Source organism: Sarcophilus harrisii, chromosome 2 (assembly GCF_902635505.1).
Source record: "Sarcophilus harrisii chromosome 2, mSarHar1.11, whole genome shotgun sequence".
NCBI lineage: Eukaryota > Metazoa > Chordata > Mammalia > Dasyuromorphia > Dasyuridae > Sarcophilus > Sarcophilus harrisii.
Window position 1 is genome coordinate 225,551,462 of NC_045427.1, and position 27,467 is coordinate 225,578,928.

A 27,467-nucleotide genomic window follows, 5' to 3' on the forward strand; every position below is an offset into this window, starting at 1 on the left:
GGCAATGAAAAAATAGCATAACTGTTTATTTTTATACCATTCACAATGCTAGACAACACTAAACCTTGCCTGAGGTGGCACATACACCAATCAACCCATAGGTCTAAAGCCTCGGAAACAATCCATACAGATATTGCTTAAAAAAATCCTACATACCTGCCCTCACTCAGTTTCAGGAATGCAGCAAAGGTCACAGGGCAGCTCTAACACATTGCTCATGTCTTATTTCCTGATTTTGCAAATGCAAATTTACCGTATTGGTACCAATATTGGCTTAACTCTGCCCTTCCTCCACTCTCCCTTCTCCCCTTAAAAATTTTGGTATATAAGAAACTTGAATGCCAAATACACATTAAAGAAAGCAGAAAGAGAATGACAATGAAAATGACAAAGAGCAGTGATGATAAATATGAATTTTAAAAAAATGTATTTGAATCTAAAGAAATGTTTTTAAAAGCCTTTCACAGTAAATGTATTTTTATAAGGAACGTTAGTATTATTTTTTCAGTGTATAATTTTTTTTTTCCCTTTCAAAAAGATGTTAATTTAAGAGTGTAGCCTATATCTGGACCAATACGGTAACAGGCTGAAAGCAGATGTAGCTACCAAGGGGAATCAATTTTCTAAAATTTTTCCCACCCTCAACCCTCCCCCTCCCCCAGCAATTATAATTTCCAAGTCACTTTTGCATCCCATTCGATTCAAATACAGTGACATTTTACATGGCAACCTCTTTGCATGAGTAAAGATAGAAAACATGGGGAAGGGGGTGTCAAAGAAGATCCTAATAAGCAAATAAGTGACAGAGAAAACATGGGGAGGGGGGTATCAAAGAAGACGCTAATAAGCAAATAAGTGATAAAGAAGGCTATGACATTGCCAGGCACAGAAGGCTTTCTTTGATGCTTGGAAAGATGAAATATTTCTATTCTAACACTAGGTATAGACCTTCACAAATCTTTTTGATCCTGCCCATAAAGTACATCCATCTAGAAAGTTTATCAATAAGCAGAGCATTGTTTGCCTCCAATCCTTTCCCTAAAAGGGTGGAAGGCAGGACAGGGAAATCTAACCAATCACATTTTAAGTCTAAATGAGGACTTCATTGAAGACATTTTCAGAAATATTATTAAACAGGTTGTGTAAATCCTAGCAGAAAGAAGGTAAGGGTTATAAATTACAGGACATAGAAAAAGGGACTGTCAGCCTCTGCTTTTGATATCATGGACTATAATGAAGGTTACCACCTCTTCTGTACTGTACTTAAGTTTGTTTTTCCGACAACTAAACCTTTCAAACTGTTTGGAAAGTAAAATTTTGTTTCCAAGAGTTGAGCTGTCTTCTTTCATCTAGTTGCTTGGGCTGCATATAAAAGAAAGAAGAGGAGGTATCAGTGTCCCTATGCTAAGGTTAAGCAAAGTTCCAAGAGAAAGAATTCTAAGCTTTAAAAAAAGTAGCTGGAGCCACATTGTATTTCATTTGGGAATGCCAGAATCCAAAAGTTTTTATGGTGTTACTGTTAGCTCTCTTAAAAGCAACACATTGATGGCCCAAATATGGTTTATTTTGCAGAAATTCAAGTCATTCTTCCTGTGGGGACTTGTTTAGGAATCCCATCCCACTCCCTCTTCTCCAGTGATAGTTTCTCTGCTCAGTCTAAAGATAGGTACTACATGGCTGAGGATGGCCCAGAAGCCTCCTTCTTGGAAGGCACGCAATGAGACCACTCTAGTCTTTGGAAAGCTAACAAAACCAGAGACTCTTGGAAGAGGATAAAGGGACAACCTTCCAGACATGGTGAAGGTAGTCTTCCCTAAGAGTTACAGGATCCAGTCTGTACATTTTCAGTAAGATCCTGACTACCCATCACCTCACTCAACTATTCAAGTAAACTTTATTTGGTCACCCAAATTTTCAGTTCTTCAAAATCAAAACTGTTTCATTTCAAACATTTAAATTCCAACAAGATAAACACCTCTGGAGCTTAAATCAGCAAAGCTATCAGTTACTTTCAGCAAGAGAAGAACAACTTCTTGGAGGAAGTTGTGATTAGCAACTTTAAACAGAAAGAAATGCATGATATTACACAAATCATAACAGTAACAGGGTTGCTGAGACGAAGGGAGAAAGGATTCTTTCCCACTATCCTAGTGTTTGTTTTGTTTGGCCACAAGTTTCATCAGGGCAGAAAATACAGTGGTTAGAGAGAACTTACTTGGAAAAAACCTACATTAACTGAACACATGACAAAAGAGGTTATGAACTAGCTAGGCACAGAAGGCTCTCTTTCTAGCATCCAGGACATTAAAGGCCACAGCTCAGAGCAGTTCTGCTCCTAAATCAATAAGCTAAGAGGAATAAGACTGCAGCCTCTTAATATTAACGCACACTTTATTATATTAAAACCAGGCAATGGTCTGACAATAAAAAGGCTGCTTATGGAATACTGTTATGTTAAACTTTAATTACAGAGGATATGAAATCCTTACAACGAATATTTTCCCCAAAAGAGTTTTAATGGAAACAATTCTTTTTCTGACTTGACAGCTGCTGCTTTTTATGTGGATTTACACAAATACTGAATTTTTAAAAAGCCTCAGGACACAATAAGTTGTTTTTATTTAAGCTTGTATCCACATTGCAGCAGCTAGTGGTCCAAGACAGTGAATCAGAAAAGGCAGTGATTTGCCAGGGAGTTCTGCCAGCCAAATTCTGGGATCTGCAATATACCCAGGTTTTTTCCCCTTTCAATCTTTGTTAAAAAAAAGCTAGAAAGGAGGAAGTGCCAAAACCTAAATCTGTACCAAATTCAAATCGAAGGTTTTGTTCCCGCCATTGAATTCCAAACCTGTTATTAAGCTATGGCATAGAGCAATCATGTGAATGCAATGCTTGTCAAGTCACATTTCTTCAATTTTCAAGAACAAGTTCGATTCTTTCAATTGGAGTGTGTGCTTAGGGAGTCTTCAAGCAGTCCTTCCTTTTAACTATTAAAACCTTTGCTAAGCTGGCAGATCTGAGCAATCCTGGGAAATTACTGCTCTTGTCACTGTATCAAAAGCTGAGCTAAAAACACTGCCCGCTGCCAGCATCCTGACATGGCACAGGGCTGGTGGAGGGGGTGATCCAGGTTTGCAAACAGTTTAGATATTCATTTCCCAGGCTGGTGATGATTAAATGTAGTTCCAAAAATGAGAAGCAAAAGGAGTCAGGGATTTTTTCCAACCCTACCTGGGTTGGCTACTGGCCAGAAGCAAGGAAGTATCACTGAAATGGGGAGACTGATTTTAGGAAAGAGGAAAGAGCAGCACCCCATGATGAAGGTGGGGAAAAGAGAAGACACTGAAAGAACCCTGAATCCCTCACCAAAGGCCCATGTAAGAGAAGATGGATGAGTGGGTGGGGAGAAGGATACAATCTATGCATTGGCCAAAGGTTGTGGGGAAGTAAAATGGCTTGCTGGGGCACCATTTAAAATGGAAGGTATTTAATAATAAAAATAAAGACACCAGCATTGTTAGCCTTTACTAAAGCCAGCACAAAGGGAGGGGTGACAGATTAGCACACACCCTCAATAGTAGTCCATTAAGCTTCCTGTGTCATACAGGAAGTTAAAACCTTTGTGTCTACTTTAATAAATGGCTCAGTGCTGGAATGCTATTGCAAAAGGTTAAGGGTAGGGGAAGGGTGGTGGAATCCTTGGCCATATAAGCAGCAAGGTGATTGTGTGATATATTCTTTCACAGTTGAGTTAGATGTGCCACACTGGTTATGACAGTAATAAATTTAAATAGACTTTCTTGATACCAGAAGTTCAACTAAATGGACAGTGGTTACACATGACAAGATTATTTGTTATAGCACAACTTATATTTCAAATGAAAAAATTAGTATCATTTTACAGTATCTTAAGATAAATCGCCTTTGAATGGGAACTTCCTTTCCAGTACTTTGAGGTCTACAAGATGCATCTAGAAAATTTACTACTGTGGAAAATGAAGACAGCTTAAAACTGAATAAAGGGGGAAGATTTTTTTTTTTTTTTTTGATTAATTGCTGTAACATTGTCCTTCAGGCGGCTGAGGAAGCTTCATATTTTCTTTAGACATCATTAGACGTCGAAGCTCTTGCAGAACCACTTTGATGCTATATGAATTCTGCCATTTTGCTAGCACGGATATGGCTCTTGGGTCCACCTAAAAAAAAGAATTCAAGAAAAATTTATCAATTTATAGATCTCTGTAACCTCTCATCTATGATAATGTGTATTAGGATTCAGATGCTATATAAGCAGTAATTCTAAGACAAAGATACTTTTCACCTTTTTCTTCCAAATTTATCTTCTGACAATATAATCACTAACCTTAACTTCCATATGATATTCCTGGCAAAAAAGCTAATCAGATTTTAGGGTACTGTGTTTGGGACAAGATAGGTCATAGTTCCTTTTATATTTTGTCCTACCCCAATTTTAGGAAGACCACTGACAAACTGGAATCTGTCCAGAAGAGGGCAGCCAGAGCAGAGAAATAGAAACAAAATAATAAGATATTTGGTTGAAGGAACTCTGAATGTTTAGCTTAGAGAAGAGATTTCAGGGGAAGACTATAAACAGGGACTGGTGGGATAAGATACAGTACCTGTTTTCAAATACATGAAAAGTTGTTATGTGGAAGAAAAAGGATTAGACTTTGCTTGTCCTCAAAGGACAAAACTAGGAGGGTTAGAGGTAACAAGAAGGTAGATTTTGGAAAGATGTAAGAAAAAATTTCCTAACAATAAGAGCTATCCCAAAGTGGAATGGGCTGCAGCTTCAAGAGGAAGCAAGTTCACTTTCACTGCTGATCTTTTCAAGAAGAAATTGAAAAACTTTGTCAGGGGTATTGTAAAGGAAGGAGTTCCTACAGGCAGAGGTTGAACAGATGGACCTCTGAGGCCTCTTCCAATTGAGACATTCTACTCTATAGGAAGGTAGTAGTGTTGGTCCTACCATTCCTTCCAGTTTTCACCTCTCTGCTTTTGAAATTGCTGTTATTGAGGGGAAGAAAACAATAAGAAAATCCTGAGTTGTCTTTTACTTTTGTTTCTCTTGGAGATATTCTTAATCTGGGAAGGTTGCCTAATTATTAGAAAACAATTATAATGGGTTGTATAAGGAAAAAGATTGAAGGCTTCTCATAGCCAAACAACTGACCAAATTACCTGAGACTATTTTGTTCCTAATAGATCTACACTCCAGAATGACTGGGTTAGTGGCCCCTTTCTCTCTACCAATGCCACTGATCCTTCTTTAAAAGATCTTCGGTTCTTCATCTTTTACATCAATCTGCCCCCATCTAGCAGGTTCATTCATAAATTACCTATTATCTTCAATGGGCCGTGTTGGGAAACACACAAAGATTAAAAAAAAAAAAGTCTCAACCCTAAAGAAACTTATGATGCAGCAGAGACACTCATAAATAATAAAGCCTGGAACTACAGAGATATAGTTATAAACCTTAACTTTTAAACATTACTGCCTTGAATCACAATATATTTATAATTTATATAATGCTTTAAAGAGTGTTACAACAAATCTGTGGAAATTAGTACAAGTAGCATTAGCCCCATATTACAGATCATTAGACCACAGATTTAGGATTAGAAGGAACCTCAGAGGTTATTTAGCCCAACCTAGTCTATTTCACACAGAAAAAGTACACAAGATATACAAACTGAGGCTTAGAGAAGGAAGTAGCTTGTCCAAAGTCACAACAATTAACAAACATTTATCATGTCTTTAGTATGTGTAAGGCATCATGGATCCAAAAGCAAGAACCAAAAATTTAAATGTTAGAGATGGGGTTTGAATCCAGGTCTTCTGACTCCAAGGCCACTATCTTTCCCTCTATCCTTTGCCTCTCACAGTCATCTCCAAATATTTGTTGCACAGAAAGAACACAGGAAAACATAAAAGATTTGTTACAAATACTAGTATCATCACTGCTCTTTTCCAAATGCATGTACCTTGGAAGTATAGGGTAGACAGCTGGGAAAGAAAATGGCCAGCATATTATTTGTCTTTGTAGCTCCTTCAGTGCTAACCAATGTCTGAATGACATGGAATTGTGGATTTAGGTTTACAGAGATCTACTAATTTGTAATAATCAACATAGTTCTTCTTTCTCTATTAGCTTTACAATGAAAAAAACTAAGTTTTCTTTTTTTTAAAGTCCTGATGATTAAAATTATCCTTTCAAGTTAATACTATGTGATTCTTATTCTAGAAGAATATAAGTGAAGATAAGAGGGAAAAATACAACTTACCACTCCATTAGAACTATTTACTCCATTCATATTAATTTTTGTTACAAATCTTACAAATGGGGGGGCTTCTGGATATTTAGGTCCACACTCTATTTTAAGGCTGTATATTCGGTTTTCATAAATTGTCTAGAAAAAGAAAAGGGGCATATAGACAATCAACAATCAACTTTGGATCATGATAGTAAACATCTTAGAACATGAAACATTCAGTGAACATGGCACCTGAAATAATGCTTTTGTTTATGGAATCAAGTATACTGGTTTCAAATTAGTTATGTATTATTACCTTACCACCAAAAACTAATTTTCCTATTTGGCATGGTAGCATGAACTAGTTTTTGATCTGGTATATATGAATGCTACAACTTTGATTAAACGAATTTCAGAAAAAGGAATAGCCGTCCAATTATTTATGTACCAACTAGATAAGGTGTGTCTTCTACACTTCTACCTTAAGACCTGATATACTATCTCAATGTGTGACCTGCACTTTCCTTCTCTGGCCTCCAGCTTAGTCATCTATAAAACAAGAGGGAACTCAGTCTAGATTCATGCATTCCTGCTCTCTAAAGCTTGAGATCCTTTTCTACTGTTAACCATGTATATTCTCCAGTGAATGAGTAGTGGATTTGGAGTTGGATTCAGATTCTATTATTTATTGTCTGTGTGACTATTGGGAACGCATTTAACCTCTCTCAGCCTCAGTTTCCTCATCTGTAAAATGAAGGGACTGAATTTAAAGACTTCTAAGTTCACTTCCAGCTCTAGACCCTAATGTCCAGCTAAGCAGCCTTAAGCTCATTTGGTGGCTTCCTTTACAACAGTGACATCTAGTGGCCAGACAGAATAATCAAGTACATAACATTTAGAGACAAAATTTTCTGCCCAAACCAAATATACTTTTGCTCAGGTAAGAACATCTTAGAACAAACTTTTAAAATATAACACAAAATACATGAAACAAATGCTTAAAAACTTCAGTCTCTGTCAATTCAATGAAAATGCATGGCTTAAAATCCAGCAGGTACTTTTTAAGTATATATAGAAATTTACGACATAATGTATATAGTTGGTTTTTTTTTTTAAACAAGATTTTCAGAAAATTATAATTTTTTTTTCAAAGAAAATTCCAAACAGAAAAATATCATTCAAGATAACAAAACTAAGAAAATAAGTAGCTTAGGTCTGGGTCTAGTCCCAGCTTTTCCTTAAACCTTCTGAGAAACCTTGACCAAGAGCTTTCCCATTTCTGGGCCTTTAATTTCCTCCTCTTTAAATAAGAATTAGAGTGGTATATGAATATCATGGAATACTCTTGTGTTATAAGAAATCACAAAGACATGGTGGTTTCAGAGAAGCCTGGGCTGAGCTGCATGAACTAATGCAGAGTGAACTAATTTATATAACAACAACATTATGAAGGAAAAAAACTCTGAAAGACCAATGACCAATCATGATTCCAGAGGATCAATGATAAGCACTCAGACTCTGAAGATAAAAAGATATACATTTTTGGACATGGCTAAAGCGGGAATTTGTTTTGTTTGCCTATATGTATTTGTTTACAAGGACTTTTCTTTTCTTTATGCCAATGTAAGGCTGGAGCTGGAGATAGAGTAGGACTGAGAGGGAATCTAAGAATAAGGTACAACCTCCTTCTCAAGAGAAAAGGGCCATTGAAATTTTTTTTTTTTTAAATACACAGAGGAAAGGGAGGTCAAAAATAATTACGGAAAAATAGAGGAACTTTGAAAGCTAAATGCTGAATTTATTAAACATTTTAAAAGAAAAGCAGCCATACATAAAAGGGATTTGCAGTTTTATGGACAATCCTTTCTTTCTATTTTTATGGATATACCCTTTTTATTTGATGTTTAAGTTTAGAATACAATAAATTAGTTCTTAAAAAAAAAAAAAAAAAAGGAAAAGACTACATGATCTGAGGTCCTTTATACATCTTTAAAAAGATGACTCCAATTCTCTTTGATACAGAAAAAGCAGAGTAACCTGTCATTTTTTTATATTTCATAAAAGTTGATAAAATATCAAGCCAGGAATCCAATGGGGGGAAAAAAAAGAGCAAGAAAATATAGCTTGGAGTTTTGTTGTATTTAGTTCTATAAGGAAAAATGACGAGGTCTCAATATCTTCATGGACATGAGGTACAGTTTGGGTTTCCTCTATCCTAGGAATTCAACCAATATCATGATTTAGAAATGGCTGTGTTGTCCACTTCTCGGTATCAGCAGCAATGTTTTTATATCTGGTATCAAGTGCAGAAATCATCTTTTTTATTGCACAACATAATTGAATTCTCCATGAAGGAATATTAGTTGTAATCTTTCTTAATTCTGTGCCTTTTGTCCACTGCTGAATGAAACATTTGGAACCTAAGAAAGTAGTCAAGAAGGTAGAAAGAGGAGAATCACTGATGATCTGATTCCAAAAACAGAATGCTGAGGAAAAAATAACAGCCAAAGTTCAAGTTAATTTTAGAAAGATGCTGAAAAATCAAGAGGTAAGATATTTAAAAATCATACTAGAGAAAATTTTGGGTTTTTATTTTTATTTCTTATAAGCACTATAGAAACTTAATGAAAATTCTGAAATAAATACAAGTCTCCCTAAAGATAACCAATAAAATACTGTGCTTCAAAGCAATGGATATATTCTTTTAAGATGCATTTAAAAAGTTAGTGATGAAACAAATTTCTATGTGGATTAAACTATGTGCGAAGACATGCTACTGTAAGTGATAAAAGTGCAATCACTAGTTTGGAAACCAGCAGAGATATCTTCTGAAAGCTGATTATTCTCGGCTGATGGATTTTCAGAAAAATTCATTCCTCAGTCTCCCTCAATCAAGGTGGAGCCAGTCAGGTGTCTGTTAGAATTTTGTAAACAGGCTATATTAAAGAGGTAAGAAAGTGATTCTTGACTTTGGGATTTGAACAATTTTCTTTTAAGGAAAATTTTATGACTAAGACAGTGTCTTAGAGGAAAAGGTGAAGTAAGCAAGTGGTCTATGTTTACTTCTTAACAGTGATGTTAATACTACATGCAGGCAATATATGTCCATAAATCAAACATTTTAAAAAAAGTTTTTCTTAAGTCACAAAAGCATCTGTAATCAAATATTCCTTGCAACACCTTACATCTCCAACAGACAACATAACTGATTCAGTTAAAAGTCACATGTGACTTTTATCACAAAAGATCAACAAAGAATCAAAAATTACAAATAACTTAAAAGGTAATGGAGGAGCAGGTAATGGCGCAGTGGACAGAGTACTGGCTCAGGAGTCAGGAGGAGCCAAGTTCAAATCCGGCCTCAAGACACTTTGACACTTACTAGCTGTATGTCCCAGGGGTAACCCCAATTGCCTTAAAAAAAAAAAAATAAAAGGCAATGAAAAGGCTAATGGTGGATACCTACCTACTCAGCAGACTGTAGCATAATAACCAAAAAAGGCTAATGTAGCAATAAATGAAAGACAAGAGTGAGACAGACTACATTAATGTTTCTGAGATAAGAGGCATAGATACTAACTACTCTGATGAGATCAGACATCTACCAAAGTTAAAAATGATTTAAAACTCGGAGGATACTACTTTACTTTCAAGCATTAAATGTAAAAATCAATGTAAAATGTAAAATGTAAAAAATGTAAAAAAATAAATGTAAAAATGTAAAAAAATCAATGTATGCAATTAATCTAATACTGAAGACATTAAATAACACTTGAGAGTAAGTGGGACAGTAATTTTTATTCCATAAACCTTATAGTTCATAGTTTTTAGTTAATAAAGTACTTTTCCCTACATTATCTCATTTGTTCCTCACCAAACCTACAGAAGTAAGAATGACAGGGATTATCTCCATTTTATATGTATGGGAAAGGATGGGGAAGCAGAGTGACTTGCTTCAAATTACACAGCTTATTAGTGGAAAACAGAATCAAAACCCATATGTCCCTATCACATTGACATGCACATTACAAGCAATAACAATAGCAAAAGATTATATATTTCTTGAGGTTGAGGCCCAAGTCTTTTTTAACTACAGTTCATTGTATATATTAGGTACTTAATAGTATCTAAAAGACTTCATGTTTGAGACAAAATGGTATTAAGATTTTAATGAATTCACTTGCTGATTTCTACACTATGGGTACCATTTTTTCTTCTGGACAATTTTTCTGAGAGTAACATATGAAAATGCAAATATAAATAAAGCTAGCTTTTTGTTACAAACTATGGAAGAGTCACTCAAGAAAGGATAGAATTTTCTCATATTCTCAGAATCAATAAAGTGACAGAATTGGATATGGACATTAAGTGCTTAAAAAAACAAACAAAAAAAAACCCCAAAACCTGCCGGTGCTTCAAAAATGACGATAGCCATCCACTGATAAGCATTTCTGCTTAAGATGTGATAGTCAATCACCTCAAATTTCACTGTTTATATTGTTAAGCAAATCAAACTAGGAATTAAACAAGAGCGCTGGTAATAAATATTTTTTCCTTATCATTTAATGATTAATAACATTTGAAAGAATATTGTATATGTAAACTTAAAATGGTAAAAAAAATTTTTCAATTTAGAAAATAAACTATTGTTGAACTTTTCTATAACAAGATTAAGATATTTGTAAAGCAAAGTAAATCTTAAATTACTGCTTAAAGCTTACTCTTGGAGGCCCAATAATCATTCCTGTCCATCTTGTAAGTGTCATATCTTCATCATCTTCAAGACCCCAGCTAACTGTTCCATCACCTACTCCTTTCTGACCTTCTTCAAGTTCTTCCAACAGTCGGAAATTTCGAGGGACTTTAACTCCTAAAATGAATGAAAAGAAATTTAGTATACTGATAAAGCCAACAGCATTTTTGAGGTTGAAGATTTGTTTCTTAAGTTCTATGAGAGATAGGTATTTGGGGGAAAGAGAGGAGTGTTACAATAATGTAATTGTCTCAATGCACTGAGATGATTTCTCTCTCCTTAATTGGGAAGCTACTTTTTTGTACACTATTTCATAAAATTCCTTTCTAAATTCAATATATCTAAACTATGAGGAAGGTACAAGGGACAAATTACTAGGAACTACAATTCAGGTTAGGATATTAAGATAATAGAAACAATGTGGAGGGGTGTTCATCCAAACTATAATTCAGTGTGTTTGCATTTGAAACAAGGTGGCATTAAAACAATCAGGGAAAGCTAACCTTGGCCTGATGGTCACAGGCTTCTTATTCCTTGGACTAGACGGTTTCTCCAACTTTGATATTCTATATTCCAAGGTCCTTTTCAGTTCAGATTCTATGTAATACTTATAAAAATAGGAGTTTATAGGAATATGTAATTTTTGAATAGTTAGATATAGGACCAATTAGTGAAATGATGATTACATTTGTTTTATCTAATTAATTTATCTAATTAAAAAAAGACGTACAAACATACTTTGGTGTTCTAATAAAACTATCCTTATTTAGGATAGAAGCAAATGTAAGTTTGGTGTTAAAAGTTTACTATTCAAGTCTAGTGCATGCTGGCCTTCGCCACAACATAAATTATAATGCAAGGGTGTCTTTAGCGATAATTTATGTAGCGATTATAGTGACCGCAGAAGATTATGTGGGAAAAGTGGCTCAATTGGCTCTTGGAAATGACTTTAATAGGTAAGAGATGGAAAGGGGGGTCCCCTACTGAAGGCATGAGAGACAAGAAAAAAAGTCATGGGGTTGAAAGTAGCATGAAAGCAGGAAATAAGTAGTCCTCCAATTTGCCTGGAACACAATTATGTGAAATAGGCAGCATAAGGCTGGAAAGAAGGGTGAAGGTGGTTTATACACAAAGGGTAAATCTTTAACCTTTGGTTCTTAACCAAGATTCTTAACTATGGGTGAACTTGTTTCAAAAAATTTTTTAAATAATTATTTCAGTGACTGATGTCTTTTGTAACCCTATAAATATTACTCTGAGAAGGGGTCCACAGCCTTTACCAGATTGTCAAAAGTCTGTGAGACTAAAAAATTTAAGAACTTTGGCTGTAAATAATGGAAAGCCACCGTAGGGATCTCTGTATTGAGGAGTGACTGATGACTGACAGTACATTAGTAAATTCAATTGGACACACATTGAGAAGAATAGGAATAGAGAGAGGAGAAACTAGAAAGAGAGAAAACACTTAGAAGTTACTGTAGCAGTTCAGGACAGAAAAGGTAATGAGGATAGTAACTAGAGTGCTGAGAGTAGAAAGGAGGAGATAGAGGAGTTTTGAGCCTGAGTGATGGGAAGAGGGCACCATCAATAAAAATAGAGAAATTTAGGGGAAGAAGCAAAGATGATGATGAATTTTGGAAAAACTGAGCTTGAGGTGTTAATGGGATATCCAGGTGCCTGTTTCATAGGTTGTTGAAATTTTTATTCAATTCAACAAGCATTCAGGAGCCCTGTATTGTGTGAGGTCCTAAGGATACACAAATAAAATAGTCTTTAAGGATCTTTGAAACTAGTAAGTTTAAAGACAAACAACAAGTTCAAAGTACACAGAAAAGATCCAAAATAGTGACATAAGATTAAAGGGAAGGATTCACATTGCTATTGAGATCTAGGGCAACACTTCACTTTTTTGGGTCTGTTTCTTCATTTACAAAATGAAAAGTTTGACTAGATTTTCTCTAAACTCTCTACTAGCCTTAAATTTTATAAATTATAGTTGAGATAAAGTAAAGTTTCATGGAGAAGGTGATGTGCAAACGACTTCTGGAGGTGGGGGAGAGGATTTCTATAAGTCAGAGATGGGGGTTTTATGATTTTTTATGATTTTTTATGATTTTTTTGATTTTTATGATTAACATACACAAAGGTAGGAGCAGTAAAGTCCAAAACTGACTAACGAATAATCAATGTGCTATGGCTAAAACAATACAAGGAGCAAAGTAGTAGGCAATATGGCTGGATAGATAAGTAGAAGCTAGAGTATGCAGGGCCTTGAATGCCAGGCTAAAGGATTTATTTGAAAGGCAATGGAAAGTCACTTATGGTTTCTTAACAAAGAAATGACACGATTAGAAAAGAAGAGTGCTCCTGGAGACTTGAGTAGATGGCCATTGAAATCTCTTCCAACTCTCCTCAAATTCTGTGATCAGTCTAAAGGAGAGATAATAAGGAACTGAATTAGGGTAATAAGAATTGGATTTATGCAGAAATACTAACCATCCACTTGGGAAGGAATCCAGAGCCACTGCTGCTTTTCCTTTTAGACACTTAGCATTGCCTGTTAATGAATTTAATGTGACCTGCACCTTGTCATTCACTATACCATTAGTTGTATAGATTTGAACAAAGCATAATCTCAGAGTCTTAGGTTCTTCATCTATGACATGCGTATATTTTGTACTATTGATATTTCTTAAGAGTGAGGAAAATGTTTTATAAATCTTAAAACACAATGCACTTGAGAAAAGCAAATCAAATGTTTTTACTCTTCAAAAACAGATATGATTTTAGTTCATCATAACTACATCGAAGAACATTCAATATTAAAACATGATTCAAATTTGATTCAAGTTGCAAAACATGCATTAGAAATAATGCAACAAGCAGAAAAACTTGGTATAATTCCCTTTTAGGTAGGCTGGAAAAATTCCAAGTAGATGTTCAACGATATAAAAAAAACTTCAAATCACCTCCATGCCTTTTTGTTGGATATCTGTGGATTCTTTCCCTCCCCACAACTTTTCTGCTTTCTGTTGTGTGTAGTATTCCTCCACTGGACTATAAAATCCCTTGAGATCAAGAGCTTACTTATTTTGTGTAACTAGCTCTTAGCACAACATCTGACACACACCTTAAATGTTTATTGTCTAAGATATTTGAGCTTTCTGAGCCTCGGTTTCCTGATATATAAAATAAGGAGAAAGTCTGCTCTTACTGGTAGGGTTACTATAAGGAAAGTGTTTAAAGATCTGTAATGTATCACATAGATCTGAGTTTTGTGGTGCAATGGAAAGAATTCTGGATCTGGAAACAGGAAGAATAAAGTTCAAATCCTACATGGGAAACTTACAAACTGTGTGGGTGACCCTGACCAAGGCATCCTGTCAATCTCACCTTTTTTCCTTGTAAAATGAGGTTAATAATGGCACCTCCCTCCCAAATTTGTTGTAAGGATAAAAATAAGACAACATTTGTAAAGTATTTTGTACTATACAAATGCTACTATGTTAATTCCAAGGAACTAAGACTCATTTCCCTGTTATGAAACATAATTCCATAGACATTTTAGGGCAAAACTATTAGACTTAAAGTCCCAGATCTGTTCACCACTTGCCATGTGACCTTGGACAAATTACTCTGCCCGAGTCTCAGTTTCCTTATTTGTAAAAATTAATAGTAGAGGGGGCAGCTAGGTGGCACAGTGGTTAGAGCACCAACCCTGAAGTCAAGAGGATCTGAATTCAAATCTGGCCTCAGACACTTAGCACTTCCTGGCTGTGTGACCCTGGGAAAGTCATTTAACCCCAATTGGAAAGAAAGAAAGAAAGAAAGAAAGAAAGAAAGAAAGAAAGAAAGAAAGAAAGAAAGAAAGAAAGAAAGAAAGAAAGAAAAAAGAAAGAAAGAAAGAAAGAAAGAAAGGAAGAAAGGAAGAAAGAAAGGAAGGAAGGAAGGAAGGAAGGAAGGAAGGAAGGAAGGAAGGAAGGAAGGAAGGAAGGAAGGAAGGAAGGAAGGAAGGAAGGAAGGAAGGAAGGAAGGAAGGAAAGAAGGAAGGAAAGAAGGAAGGAAAGAAGGAAGGAAAGAAGGAAGGAAAGAAGGAAAGAAAGAAGGAAAGAAGGAAAGAAAGAAGGAAAGAAGGAAAGAAGGAAGGAAAGAAAGAAAGAAAGAAAGATCACTATCTCTAAGGTTCCCCTGCCAACCAGATAAGAGCAGGTAGATCCTTCAATGGCTACCATAAGGATCATGTGTGTGGATGGTTCCCTAAGTATATTGTTCATTTTTAGTTTATTTTTCTAAGTAATGAAAAGTTTTTATGTTAATTTAAAAACTGATTAAAAGCTTATCTGCATTACAATAGCTAACAGAAACCTAAAGATTTCAAGTAAAGTATTGCTATTCACAAATGCTAAGTATTCATTAGAAGTTTTTTCCTATAGCTAGAAAAGTAAAATAGATAACTGTCCCTTGATTCTAGTAAATAAATTATGTGTCTAAGAAAAAGTTGCTTAGTAGCAGGACCATTAATTCCTGGGTTTAACATTTATAGTATACTTCACTCAAGAATAAAGATTTCCAAGCATCTTCCTCCAGCCCCAGATTTTGCTAAAACACTGTGTTGTTCTTTTCTTCCATCTTGACCAACTGTGCATCATATTTAGATTAATGCCTGACACATAGTTAGTATTTTGTAAATACTTCTTGATTGGCTGATATTCATAAAACATACATCTTTTTCCTTTGCACAGTAGAAAGTTAAGGGAAAGAACTGTTTTTTTTTTTTTTTTTTAAATGTTGATATTCCTAGCACCTAGTACAATGCCTTAGACACAACAGTTAGATTTGTGGGCAAGACTATTAGATAAAATGTCTTCATAGGATTCTTCAGATAAGTTAAATGTTTCACATGATCATCAATTTTTACTACCAACAGTCAAATTTAACAGTAACATCCCTCATATCTTCTTTCAAATAAAAATTTTCTTACTTAGCAACTACTATGTTTCCAATTCTATGCCAGGTGCTGCAGAGGTTACAAAATAAGTATCAAACTCTGACAATTTAGGTACACAGTACACAAAAAGAACTAGTCATCATGACTAGTATTTTCAGTTTAGTCTGACCAAGAAGAGCACTTTTATTCTTTCCATTCAAAAATGTTCATAACTTACTATGAAAAGTAGAAAAGTTGTCCTGGGTTTCTTCCCCACCAATGCACCTGTTTTAGCTTTGGCTCTTCCCTGAGGACATTTCAGGAGACAAGAGAGAAAAGAAGGTAGGACTTGTGGATTTGGTGGGAGAAAGAATCACTAGCCACCAGAGAAAAATATCCTGTTCAGATATGTTTGGCTTCCTTTTTTGAGATTTTTCCCAAAGATCCCTCAAACTTTTCCATTAGCTCCACTTTTAGATCTGTATAAATTTAGATCCAATACTCTTATTATATAGGTTTTTAAACTTTTTTTGGTTCTGGCAGTCTGGTGAAACACTAGCTTTCCATTAGAACTTAATGAAAAAAAAATGTAATTTTCCCTTCCATCCAAGTTCTCAGACCCCTCCCCCTCAAAGGGGTCTTAATTGAACACCTACTCAACGGCAACATATTGCCTGTTCCTCCTGCTTCTGCTTTCTTTTCCTTCAAAGTTTTAAAAAAACAAAAATGTATAGTTCCAAAGCTCTGCCAGGACCTCTTAGATACAAAGTAAAATCAGCTAAAGGTACCAAAGAGTATTAAAGAGTAACAATGAGACTAGCTTAGCTCTAAGGAATGATTACTATTTTAAAGAACTGAAAGATAAGGTTGAGAGCTACGATGTAGTTAATTTATAAAAAAGAGCAAAAATCAATTTGAGGAGTTTGGACTTTATCCCTGAAGATAATGATGAGCCATGGAAGATTTTCAACAGGGAAAAAAATCCATCTTCACAAAACACTGCTTTTATTACCTCAGGATGAACTGATGAGAAAAACCAGTTTGGTTATCATTAGGTATAAAGTAGAAACATAGGTTAGAGCAAATATATTCTTAATTTACCTCCCCAAAATAGCTAACACATTTATGGGGGAGAGAGTGACACTGCTTTTATAAGTGAGCTCACTATATAATTTCTTTATGGGCCTGAGGTTGAGCGGGAAGTATGACAAGAAATCTTTATGAGCACTGTATTAATTTGCAACTATGATTACTTTTTTAAAATGAAAGAAACATTTGCTTTAAGTTGCAGCATCAAGCATAGTATCTTGAAGCTACCAAAGATTTTGCAGATCAGGCTTAAATTAACAAAAAAAAAAAAAGTTTTGCTGACCCACATCTACTAAAATACACTATTTTTCTTAAGGTGTACATACAAATATTTCTGTGCTTCAGACCTAGAATCCTAGAACAAACAGTTGGAAGAGCTATTACTAGACCCCTCAGTCTATTTCTCAACTCCTAAAATACCCCCACACAAGTAAGTCTTAACATCTCATACAGAAGATTACCCAACAAATTTGAATACGCCTTCAAGTACACTTCATTTCAGGCTTGAACAATCCTTTACTGTCAGAAAATCAAATCAATAAGTGTTTATTAAGTACCTATGTACCAAGTGCAATATGTAAGATTTTAAGAGCTAGAAAGGGCCTTAAAAGTCATTTAATTCTGACTCATTATGCAGATAAGGAAATTGGAGTTAATAAGGGTAAAAGCAAGTTTTCAAAGGTCACACATAATTTCAATAAGGAGTGAAATTATTTTTCATTCCAGCATTTTTCAAAATTCAGCATTCTTGTTCAAGTCATTTTTCAGTTGTATCTGATTCCACATGATTCCATTGGGGGTTTTCTGGCAGAGATAACAGTGGTCAGGCATTTCCTTCTCCAGAAAATTTTGATGAGGAGATGAGGCAAAAGGATTAAGTGGCTTGCCTAGGGTCACACAGCAAATAAGTGTCTATAGCCAGATTTGAACCCACTCCTCCCAATTCCAGGCCCAGCACTTTATTCACTGAACCCTCCAAGTTTAACATTTATAAAATGTAAAACAGAGCAACACAAAGCTTAAAAATATACTGCTATTAAGAAGGTACCTATTCTCAGACAAGAATCACAAAGATCATAATGGTGTTTCATGCATCAAAATTTGACAATCCAAGAAAAGCAAGTTTAAAGGGAAAAATAAAAAAAAAAATTTCTTTAAGAACATTATAATGTGTATTGCTCTTCTATCCCAGATTCTACCTAATATAATGGTAATATTTAAAAATTACCAACTGAAGCACCTGAATTCAGTAAAGAAAGATTATCTACAGTCAATTTTTGGTTTGAGGTGATTTTAAAAAGGGGTTAAAAAGTGAAATCTGTAGAAGATTTCAAGAAATCTGAAATCAAGAAGACCTGTGTCTCAGATACTTACTAATTGCATGATCCTGGGCAAGTCACTTAACTTCTGTTTGCCTCAGTTTCTTTTCTTAACTGTAAAATGGAGATAATAAAAGCATATATCTTATACTTCAACATGTATGAGACTGCCTGCCATCTGAGGGGTGGGGTGGGGGGGGGGAGAGAAGAAAAGGAAAAATTGGAACAGAAGTGTTTGCTAGGGTCAATGTTGAAAAATTACCCATGCATATGTTCTGTCAATAAAAAGCTATAATAAAAAAATAAATAAATAAAATAAAAGCATATATCTTGTAGGGTAACTGTGAAGATCAAAAGAGACAGAGCTATGTAAATTCTTCTTTCTCCCTTCACTTCCTTTTCTCCCAGATATAAAAGTCACAAAAAAAAATTTTACCAAGATATTTTATTTCTTAATTGCATTTTATTTCATTCATGAAAAAATCTGAAATCTCCCACTATTTATTCACAAAAAGGTAATGATCTCGGAGAAAAAAATCACCTCAAACCAAAAATTGACTATTGCTAATCTTGTAAATCCATGAGACCTACAGGATTTGCAGAGATAAAGAGCTTAACTAAAACCCATTTTGGTTTCAAAGACTAAGTGTAAAAAGTATGCAATCTACCATTAAAATGTTAAGTTTATATGAGGCCTTGTTAATTAAGTGAGATCGGGATTTTTTTTTCCTCCTAAATTGAGTACAGCAAACTCAGAAAAGCAGCAATTATAGCCAAGTACCACAACTCCCATGTAAAACTATGTTATATGCATATTCATCTATATAATACATACTCTATATAATACACACACACACACACACAACAGCTAAAAAACCTTTCGTATGTAGTACTACGTCTTCTGTGGAGCAAAGTCATTCTTAGACCATGGGTTGTAACTGTAACACTGAGGTGAATGGATAAATTTCAGGGAGTTCAAGAACTTAAAATTTTTTTTTTGATAAAAGTATGCCACTGTAATTGCTTTCCTTTGTAATCTTAAGCAGCTGTTGACTGTTATAGTAAGACAAGACATTTTTCTATCTTGGAAAATGCTTGTTCTTGCTCTAATTCCTCCCTGTAAATTAATTACTGAAAGTGTTGATTTAAAATAGATAGATATAGATGCTAATTTACCAATTAGCAGAGAAAAAAATATTACAGCCACAAGAAAGGTACATGAGAATTTGATGTGTTTCATAAATAGTATGTCATGGGATAACATTTAATCTACCTGGTTCATTAAGATAGTAATGTATAAAATAGCTTTGCTGCATCACAAATACCAGTGTCTTTAAAAAAAAAAAAAAAGAATCATTAAGGGATGACTACACAAGAGTAGTACTGCCAAAAACAGGGGAAGAACTTTAGGCTACTTTGGCCTTCACTTATTTAAAATGACATCCCCCAAGACATATATACTACTTAAAATTTGTTTTGGTTTGATTTCCCATTAAGAAAAGTCTTATGCAAATGTCAATTTATCCGGGAATCTTGAATTACCACATCTCAGTAGCATATTATTATACACAGAATTTGCAAGTTTATATGAGTAGTCCCTGATCCTTGAGAGAAAAATACTATGTAATAGATCAACTGATATTTACTGGGAATGCTAATACTACATCAGAAGTTCTTAATCTTTTTTTGTGTCATTAAGTCAAAAGAATATTTTAAAATAGATAAAACATAAAGGAAACTAATTATGTCAAAATAATGAGGGAAATAAATCATTAAAAAAGGGGAAAGACTCATATGCAAAAATATTTCAAACACCTCTTTTTGTTCTGGCAAGGAATTGGAAATTGAGGGGATGCCTATCAATTGGGGAATGGCTGAATAAATTATGTTATATGAATGTAATGGAATATCATTGCTCTATAAGAAATAATAAGCAGGCTGATTTCAGAAAAGTCTGGAAAGACTTAGATGAACTGACACTGAGTGAAGTGAGCAGAACGAGAACATTGTACACAGAAACAGCAAAATTATGTGATAATCAATTATGAGAGATTTAGCTCTTCTCAGCAATACATCAGTGCAAGACAATTCCAATAGACTTAGAATAGAAAATGCCATCTGCACCCAGAGACAAAACTACTGAGATTGAATGTGGACCAAAACATGCTATTTTCTTTCTTTTTGCTTTTTTCCCCTCTCATGGTTTTTCCCTTTTGTTCTGATATTTCTTTCACAACATTGACTACATAGAGATATGTTTAAAAGTATTGTAACATGTATAACCTATATCAACTTGCTGTCTTGGGGTGGGAGGGAATGAAAAGAGTAAAAAAATTTGAATTCATAATCTTAAAACAAATGAATATTAAACTATCTTTACATGAAATTGGAAAAAATAAAATACTATTGAATGAAAAAAAAATACTGGGGAGAAAAACCTAAGTTCATGAATCCAAGATTAAGAAGCCCCATTAGGTGAGACCAGAAAAGTCATAGTTCATAAATAGTGCATATCCTCTCAGCATCATTCAAGTGTCATCATTTCTTAGAACTACTTTTTCCAGACATGAGTACAATGCACCAGGCAGATTTTTTACTGGGCAAGACATAAAATCCAGTACAATAAAGCTTCTGAGACTTTGTGCTATTATGGACAGAAGAAATTAAAAAACAAAACAAAACAAAACAACAACAACCCTCCCTCAAAACTACAGCTTCTCTGAGGAAGGGATAACAAAGATAAATGAGAAAGCAGAGGGCAATCTGATTCTTTTCAAATGTACCAACCCTTTCTAGAATCACAGAACATTAGACCCAGAAGGAAACTTACAAATACCCAATTACAAGCCCAATTTGTTTGTTTTATAGATGAGGAAATTTGTACCCTGAGAGGGCAAGGTCTGCTCAAGGTCGGAGAGAATGCAAATAGTGAAGCCTGGATTCAAAACCAGGTCCCCTACTTCCAAATCTAGTGCTCTTTTTATCATCAATCAGCAGGTGGCGAAGGCTATCTAGAAGGCTAGATACTTAGGCATTCATCTCAAGGCAGCTAGGAGGCGCAATGGAAACGTACTGGCTCTAGAGTCAGGAAGGCTTAAATTACAATCAGCCCCAGATCTATGTTAGATGTGTGACTCTAGACAAGTCACTTGACCTCTATGTCCCTCAAGTTCCTCATCTGTAAAATAGGGTTAGTAATATCCCCTTTCTCCTAGGGTTGTAATGACAATAAAATGAGTATTTTAAAAATGCTTTGTAAACTTGAAGTGCAAGATACATGCTAGTGATGATGCCATGGGAGTATCACCTTATCACTAGCACTTACCTCAAAAACAGGACTATACAAGCAAAATACTTTATAAGCCTTAAAGTTCTATAGAAATAGGAATTATTAATACAGGTGAGGAAATTAAGGCACCAAGGTGCTCAATACTGTTATGAGAAGATTCTCTTATTTTCCAAAGGCTGGCTATTTTTGTCTTTTTCCTATCAAATATTAGATTCACAAAAATGTTGATTAATTTTATTACAGGGATTCTGACTCTCTGCCTATGAGTCCTAAATATAATCCTTCTGATCTTTTGAGGATGTTACTATGTCCCCATTAGTAAATAGCCTTCAGTCCATAAGCTGGCATGCCACCCACATTTAACCAAAGGGCCACTAAGCCTAAAATAAATAGAATGCTCTAATAACTACAATCTGTACATTATACCTCCTAATGGAGCACAGCTGAGTAGAAAGGACCCTGAAAGAAGCATCAGAAAATCTGCAGACAAGTCACTTCACTTTATATATGCTTCAGTTTTATCATCTGGAAATAAGAGAAAAACAGCATCTCTTTCCCAAGCTACCTCAAGGGTGTCGTTATAAGTAAAGGAAAAAATGAAAATGCCTGTGAAAGTGCTTTGAAAACTCTTCCTATTATAGATGATGATCAAGAATCAGATAAAATAAAATAAATCATTATTCTTCAATTTTAGATATTAAAAAATATTATTTGACTAGTAGCTCATAGTTCAGTTAATCATTTCAAGGCAACTTAAATCCTCAGAAACCTTAGCAAGCTAGATCTTAAACTAATGGCCTGCAAATTTCAAATAGGTATCAACAGATATGATCATATTGTGTAATTAAATCCACCTAGTAGCCCTTTTCTACTCCAGACCTATCTAGAATTAGACAGCACTCATCTCTGATATGTAAGTCAAGAGCTACTTCACACTCTCTCTGGAGGGTTGGGGAGGACAGTTTGGACTAAAGGTCTCTAAACACCCTTCCAAATTTAAATCTCACTAGAAGCAATCCTACTTGTACTATCTACCTGGAAGAGCTGTCCAATTCTACAAATATTTATTAAGTACCTATGCATAATGTAACAGCTCCCTTATGAGATAAACAGCCTGTACAGCTAGAGTTTTATAACCACACAATGTCAGAAGTGGAAGGGATTCTAAACATTATCTAACATAATTTCTTCATATTACAGATGAGGAAACTGAGGGCCTAAGAAGTTAATTGCCTTAAGGTCATATAGATATTAAATAGATCTATATCCATCTAGGATTTCTTATTCCAAGTCCAGTACCCATTCCATTATAATTTGTACTGAACTAGTACTAACACATCCAGAATGAGCCAAGTTGCTGATGACTTCCTGAAGGGATTTAACATTCACTTCAGAAGTCCAATTCCTACTCTCTCCTGAAATTATGATCTAAGAATTGAAGGAGATTAGGAGTTCTACTAATTATAGCCAGAATCAATGACCATAAAAAGAAATATTTACTCCTTTGAGGAATTAATATATGGAGTCTATTTTTTCCAGAGGTAGGGAGGGCAGGTTTTTAAGTATGGACTTCACATTAATGACATTTACATAAGGAGCTAAACAACACAATGGTGTATAAACTCTATAACTTCAAGAATTGCTTTTCATTGTCAAAACAATAGTAACAGATTAATATTTATGCTAATATGAATATAATTAATAAACCAGCTTTTAATAGCTTTCAAATTACAGATGGGCAAAAAAAGGGTCTCCTCATCTAATACAGCCACAGAAAACATTTTTAGTTTATCACCATTTATTAAAAAACCTTTGACTGGCTACATCTCAAAAAGTTAAAATTAAGTGGTTATTAATTAAACAAATTCACAAAGAGATAATTATAAGAAACTAGCAATAGGGCTGTAATACTATGACACCCAATGAGAACCAATGGGTTCACAATAATATAATACACTGCAATTCAGGGAAATCTGGCAGAGATGTTATTCTAGTTTGAAGTTTCCCACAGCAGTCTGGCCTGACTCAGCCATTCTCTTCTAGGAGTGCCTGTTGCAGAAGCATTGTATATTAATACATCATTATTAAAGTTGCAACCAGCACAAGATTTTCTCCATTCTATCTTTAAGATAAAATGGGCTTTCAGAAGTCAAATTCTACTGCACTAAACATCAAATCAATCAACTGCAACTCTGGTGTTAGGTTTAATGTGGACAGTCATTGGAGGAGGAGGAGTAAAATTCAAGTTCCAGGTTTTACTAAGATGTTTCCTAGGCAAGCCACTTCACATTTCTGAGGTTCACTTTTCTCATTTCTAAGATGAGGATGATATCTGACCTACCTACCTTATCTGGAGGCTGTGACAATTACATTATTAATTAAACAATTAAAGCAAAGAATTTCACAAATCCACTCACCTCACAAGGGCCTGCTTTGTAAACTACTATAAAGCACACTATGGAAACGTCAAAGGACGGTTGTATCCTGGCTATGTGAAACCAGAACACAAACATCTCTTGCTTCCTCACTTCCACCTTCCTGCAATCCCTATTTTTCTTCAAGGTTCAAGTCAAGTGCTGCTTGCGAGAGTCGTTCCAGATCACCTGTATAGTCCATGTCTTTTCTTCCTCAAATTACTTTTTTTTTTTTTTAATTTAAAAGATACACGTATCCTTACTTCTACCCCCCATGTAAGTCTTTTGCGTAGTTTTTAATCTTTGTATCATCAGATACACAAGCACTAGCATAGTGTCTTTCAAATCAGTGCTTAGTCAATGTCTTTTAAATTCTTTCCTTGTTTCTTCAGCAAATCCCACCAACTCCATCTCTTACAAATCCGGTCCTAGCACCCAACTCCTGGTGGAAGGGCTAACCTGAGGCCGTCTCATTTCTCAGAGCCCCCACCCCACAGCCTACCTCAGACCCTTTCGTGGTTCCTCCCCCTTCCCTCTGACTCTCTCCACCCTCGTCAAAGCACAGACCCCCTAACCCCCTCCACGACTCCTTCCTGCCCCAACGCACAAACCCCCAGCAGTTTCCCAGTTTTCCCCTCCCCCCCCACCTCTGCAAAGTTCCCCTCTAAACGCAGACTCCTGCACCGCCCCCCTCCCCCAAACACACAGCTCTCTGCAAGGTTCTCCCCCTCAGCAGGCCTCCGCCTGGCCCCCAGATTTATGCAAGCTCGCTGCCAAACACCAACCCCACTAAGAGTCCCCCCAAGCCGGGCAGAACTCTCCATGGCGCCCCCCAAACACGGACCTGAGCACGGTCCCTCCTCCCGACTCCAGTACCACTCCTCCCCCAACACAGAGACCCTTGCACGGTCTCCGCCCCCCTCCACATTTCCTCTCCCTCGGGGAGACCCCCGGCCGGTGCCTCCGAACACACCGACTCCGGCCCCGCGTTCCCCGGCGCCTTGCAGCGCCCCCCTCCCGGCTCCTCTTCCAGCCTCCCCGCCCCCCCTCCCGTCCCCGCGGCCTCTCCGCGCCCCGGGCCCTCGTTTCCGGCCCCTGCCTCCCGGGCGGCGGCCGCAGCTGAAGCCGACACACCCACCGCGCCCGAGGGCCCGGGACAGCCCCCCGCTCGGGCTGCCGAGAGCGTGCGCGGCCCCCGGGCTGAGGGGCTCGAGGAGCCAAAGCCGAGGCCCCGGCGCCCGGGCGCCGCCTCAGCCCGCGGCCCCTCAGCCGCTCGGGCCCCGGAACCCGACCCCAGCCTTCCCCAAGCCGCGGCTCCCGGGGCCCTCCGGACTCCCCGCGGCACAGGGCCCGTCCGGGCCGACCCCCGAGACCCCGGCTGCTGGCCCGGGCCCCGGCGCCCCCGCTCACCCGAGCCCGTGGTCGCCGCCATCTTGCGTCGCTGCCGCTCGGAGTCCGCCCCTTCTTCTCCGTCCGCCCCTCCCTCTTCCCTTATCCCCCTCCCTGAGCGGGGTTCCCTTCTCCGCCCCGCGGACTCGGCGTGCCATGACGTCACGTATGACATCACCACGGCGGGACGACGCAGCCCTCCACCGGGTCACGGAGAGAAAAAAAGAAATAAGCTTACGGGAGGGCGCGGCAACCTCAACATTCAAAGGAGAGCGGAAATGAACACCCGGGATCCAGTTCTGGGAAATGAATTATTGAGGTTCTTGGTAATAAGGATAGGGGAAAAACAGGCTTGGTCGGGTGCAATTTGCAATTTTGTTGGGAGAGAAAGATCTCTCCTTTTGGAGACCTTGTGAGTGATTAGCTGACATCTCTGCAGGACTTTGCTAATTTGCAAAGCGCCCCATATGCCTCATCTCTTTGCATCCTCACTGCAATCTTATTATTATTAATACTATAATATAATATAGTGCATAATAACAATTAGTGTAGCATATATTATTAATAGTATCACCATTACCTCTTCCGCTAAGGGAGGCTAATGGACTTGCAGGGTAGCGTGCGCACTAGCAGGCAGACTTCCCATCGCACTCCAAGCGACTCCGCGGCCGCCTTGAGGCGCTGGAGCTTGTGGGATCTCCAGCCAAGGCCGGGGCCGACCTCGGCGCCCTGCACGCACCTGAGAAACTGCAGCGAGGGCGGGGCGTGCCCAGGCCGCCAGGTAGCCCGCCTGGGAGCCGGGAGAGCCCGGCTCTCCGCCCGCCCGCCCGCCCGCCCCGTGGCAGCGCGGCCGCGGGACCTGAAGACCGAGAAACGGGACGGGCGCCCACCCACCCGCATAGCAATTCCCATCGGTTATCCCGGGCCCAGCAGGGCACAGACCGCCGCAGATGCCGCCTCTCCATCCCTCCCTCAAAGGCTCGCCGCCCCTCCGCAACCCCTTTCCTCCTTTACAGAATGAGTAGGTGCGACGGGATAATCATTAAGGTCCTTTGCCTTTAGGGAACCTGAGCTCGCTCTGACATTCTCTGGTTTTAGCTGAAAAATCGAGAAAGCCTGAAATTTTTAACCCAAGAAATAAGTACGCGAGAAAAAAATAGTTTATATTGTGGACAACTTAATCAGAAGGAAAAAAGGAAACGGGACAGAGGAGGAATAGAAAGAGAGGGAAAAGATCCTCTTTGCGGAGTTGGAACTAGAACAAGACCTATTTACGTTGTCTCAAATACATTTAAGAATAAAGTTTAATTTTAAAAAAGTACTACAAGGAACCAGTATTACAAGGGACATAGATATTAGTGGATCATTAAACTCTTAGATTTATCTGGAAAAAGGTATCACTACTCTGGACCTCAGTTTATCCGTTGGCAAAATTATGGAGTTGAACTAGATTATCTTTAACACCGTTTTCCTGCTTGAAATTCTACCATTAGATGGGCAAACTCAGCAGAATGTAACAAATGATGCCATGAACATTCACGTGGGTCCTAAAGTCATGGAATCAATGTCCTTCTAGGTTTCCAGTAAGGGAGAAAGCAAAGTGAGTTTCCTTTTGATTGTTACGGCTGAAATTTTATTTCATACACGCACATATATCTGAATGCATGTATGTATATACATACATATGTACGTTTTACATACATACACATAGAGAGTGTGTGTTCCTGCAGAACTTCCCTACAGAAAGTCATGACTGAGTGTTTTGCCATCTACTTTCAAACACAAAGATGCAATGATCCATCCAGTGATCCATCAAAGGGTCCAGAATCTGGAAGAATGAAGTTCACTCTGAGTCTTGCTATCAGGTAGCAAGATTGCTCAATGACCCTCCAAAATCAAACTGGAGGACATAGATTATAGAATATCAAGCAGCTACATTAATAGGACCTCCAGCCCTGACCACCTGGCCTGCCTCAAAATACACCAGAGCCCCATACTATTGTAGAACCTA

At 37.1% G+C, this 27,467-nt stretch overlaps 1 protein-coding gene across 2 annotated transcripts; it reads right to left on the reverse strand.

Moving 5' to 3' along the window:
- Window positions 1-25,598, reverse strand: LOC100921822 (ubiquitin-conjugating enzyme E2 variant 1). Of its 2 annotated transcripts, XM_012539706.2 has the most exons (4): window positions 25,478-25,598; window positions 10,998-11,146; window positions 6,307-6,432; window positions 1-4,196 (listed from the first exon to the last, which is right to left on the reverse strand). In XM_012539706.2, the coding sequence occupies exons 1-4, from the start codon at window positions 25,497-25,499 to the stop codon at window positions 4,050-4,052; spliced, it is 444 nt and encodes a 147-aa protein (XP_012395160.1). In that variant the 5' UTR covers window positions 25,500-25,598; the 3' UTR covers window positions 1-4,049. The 2 variants fall into 2 exon arrangements, with proteins under 2 accessions (XP_012395160.1, XP_012395163.1); XM_012539709.2 differs by lacking the exon at window positions 6,307-6,432 and having other exon boundaries at window positions 25,478-25,591.
- Window positions 25,599-27,467: the final 1,869 nt, after the last annotated feature.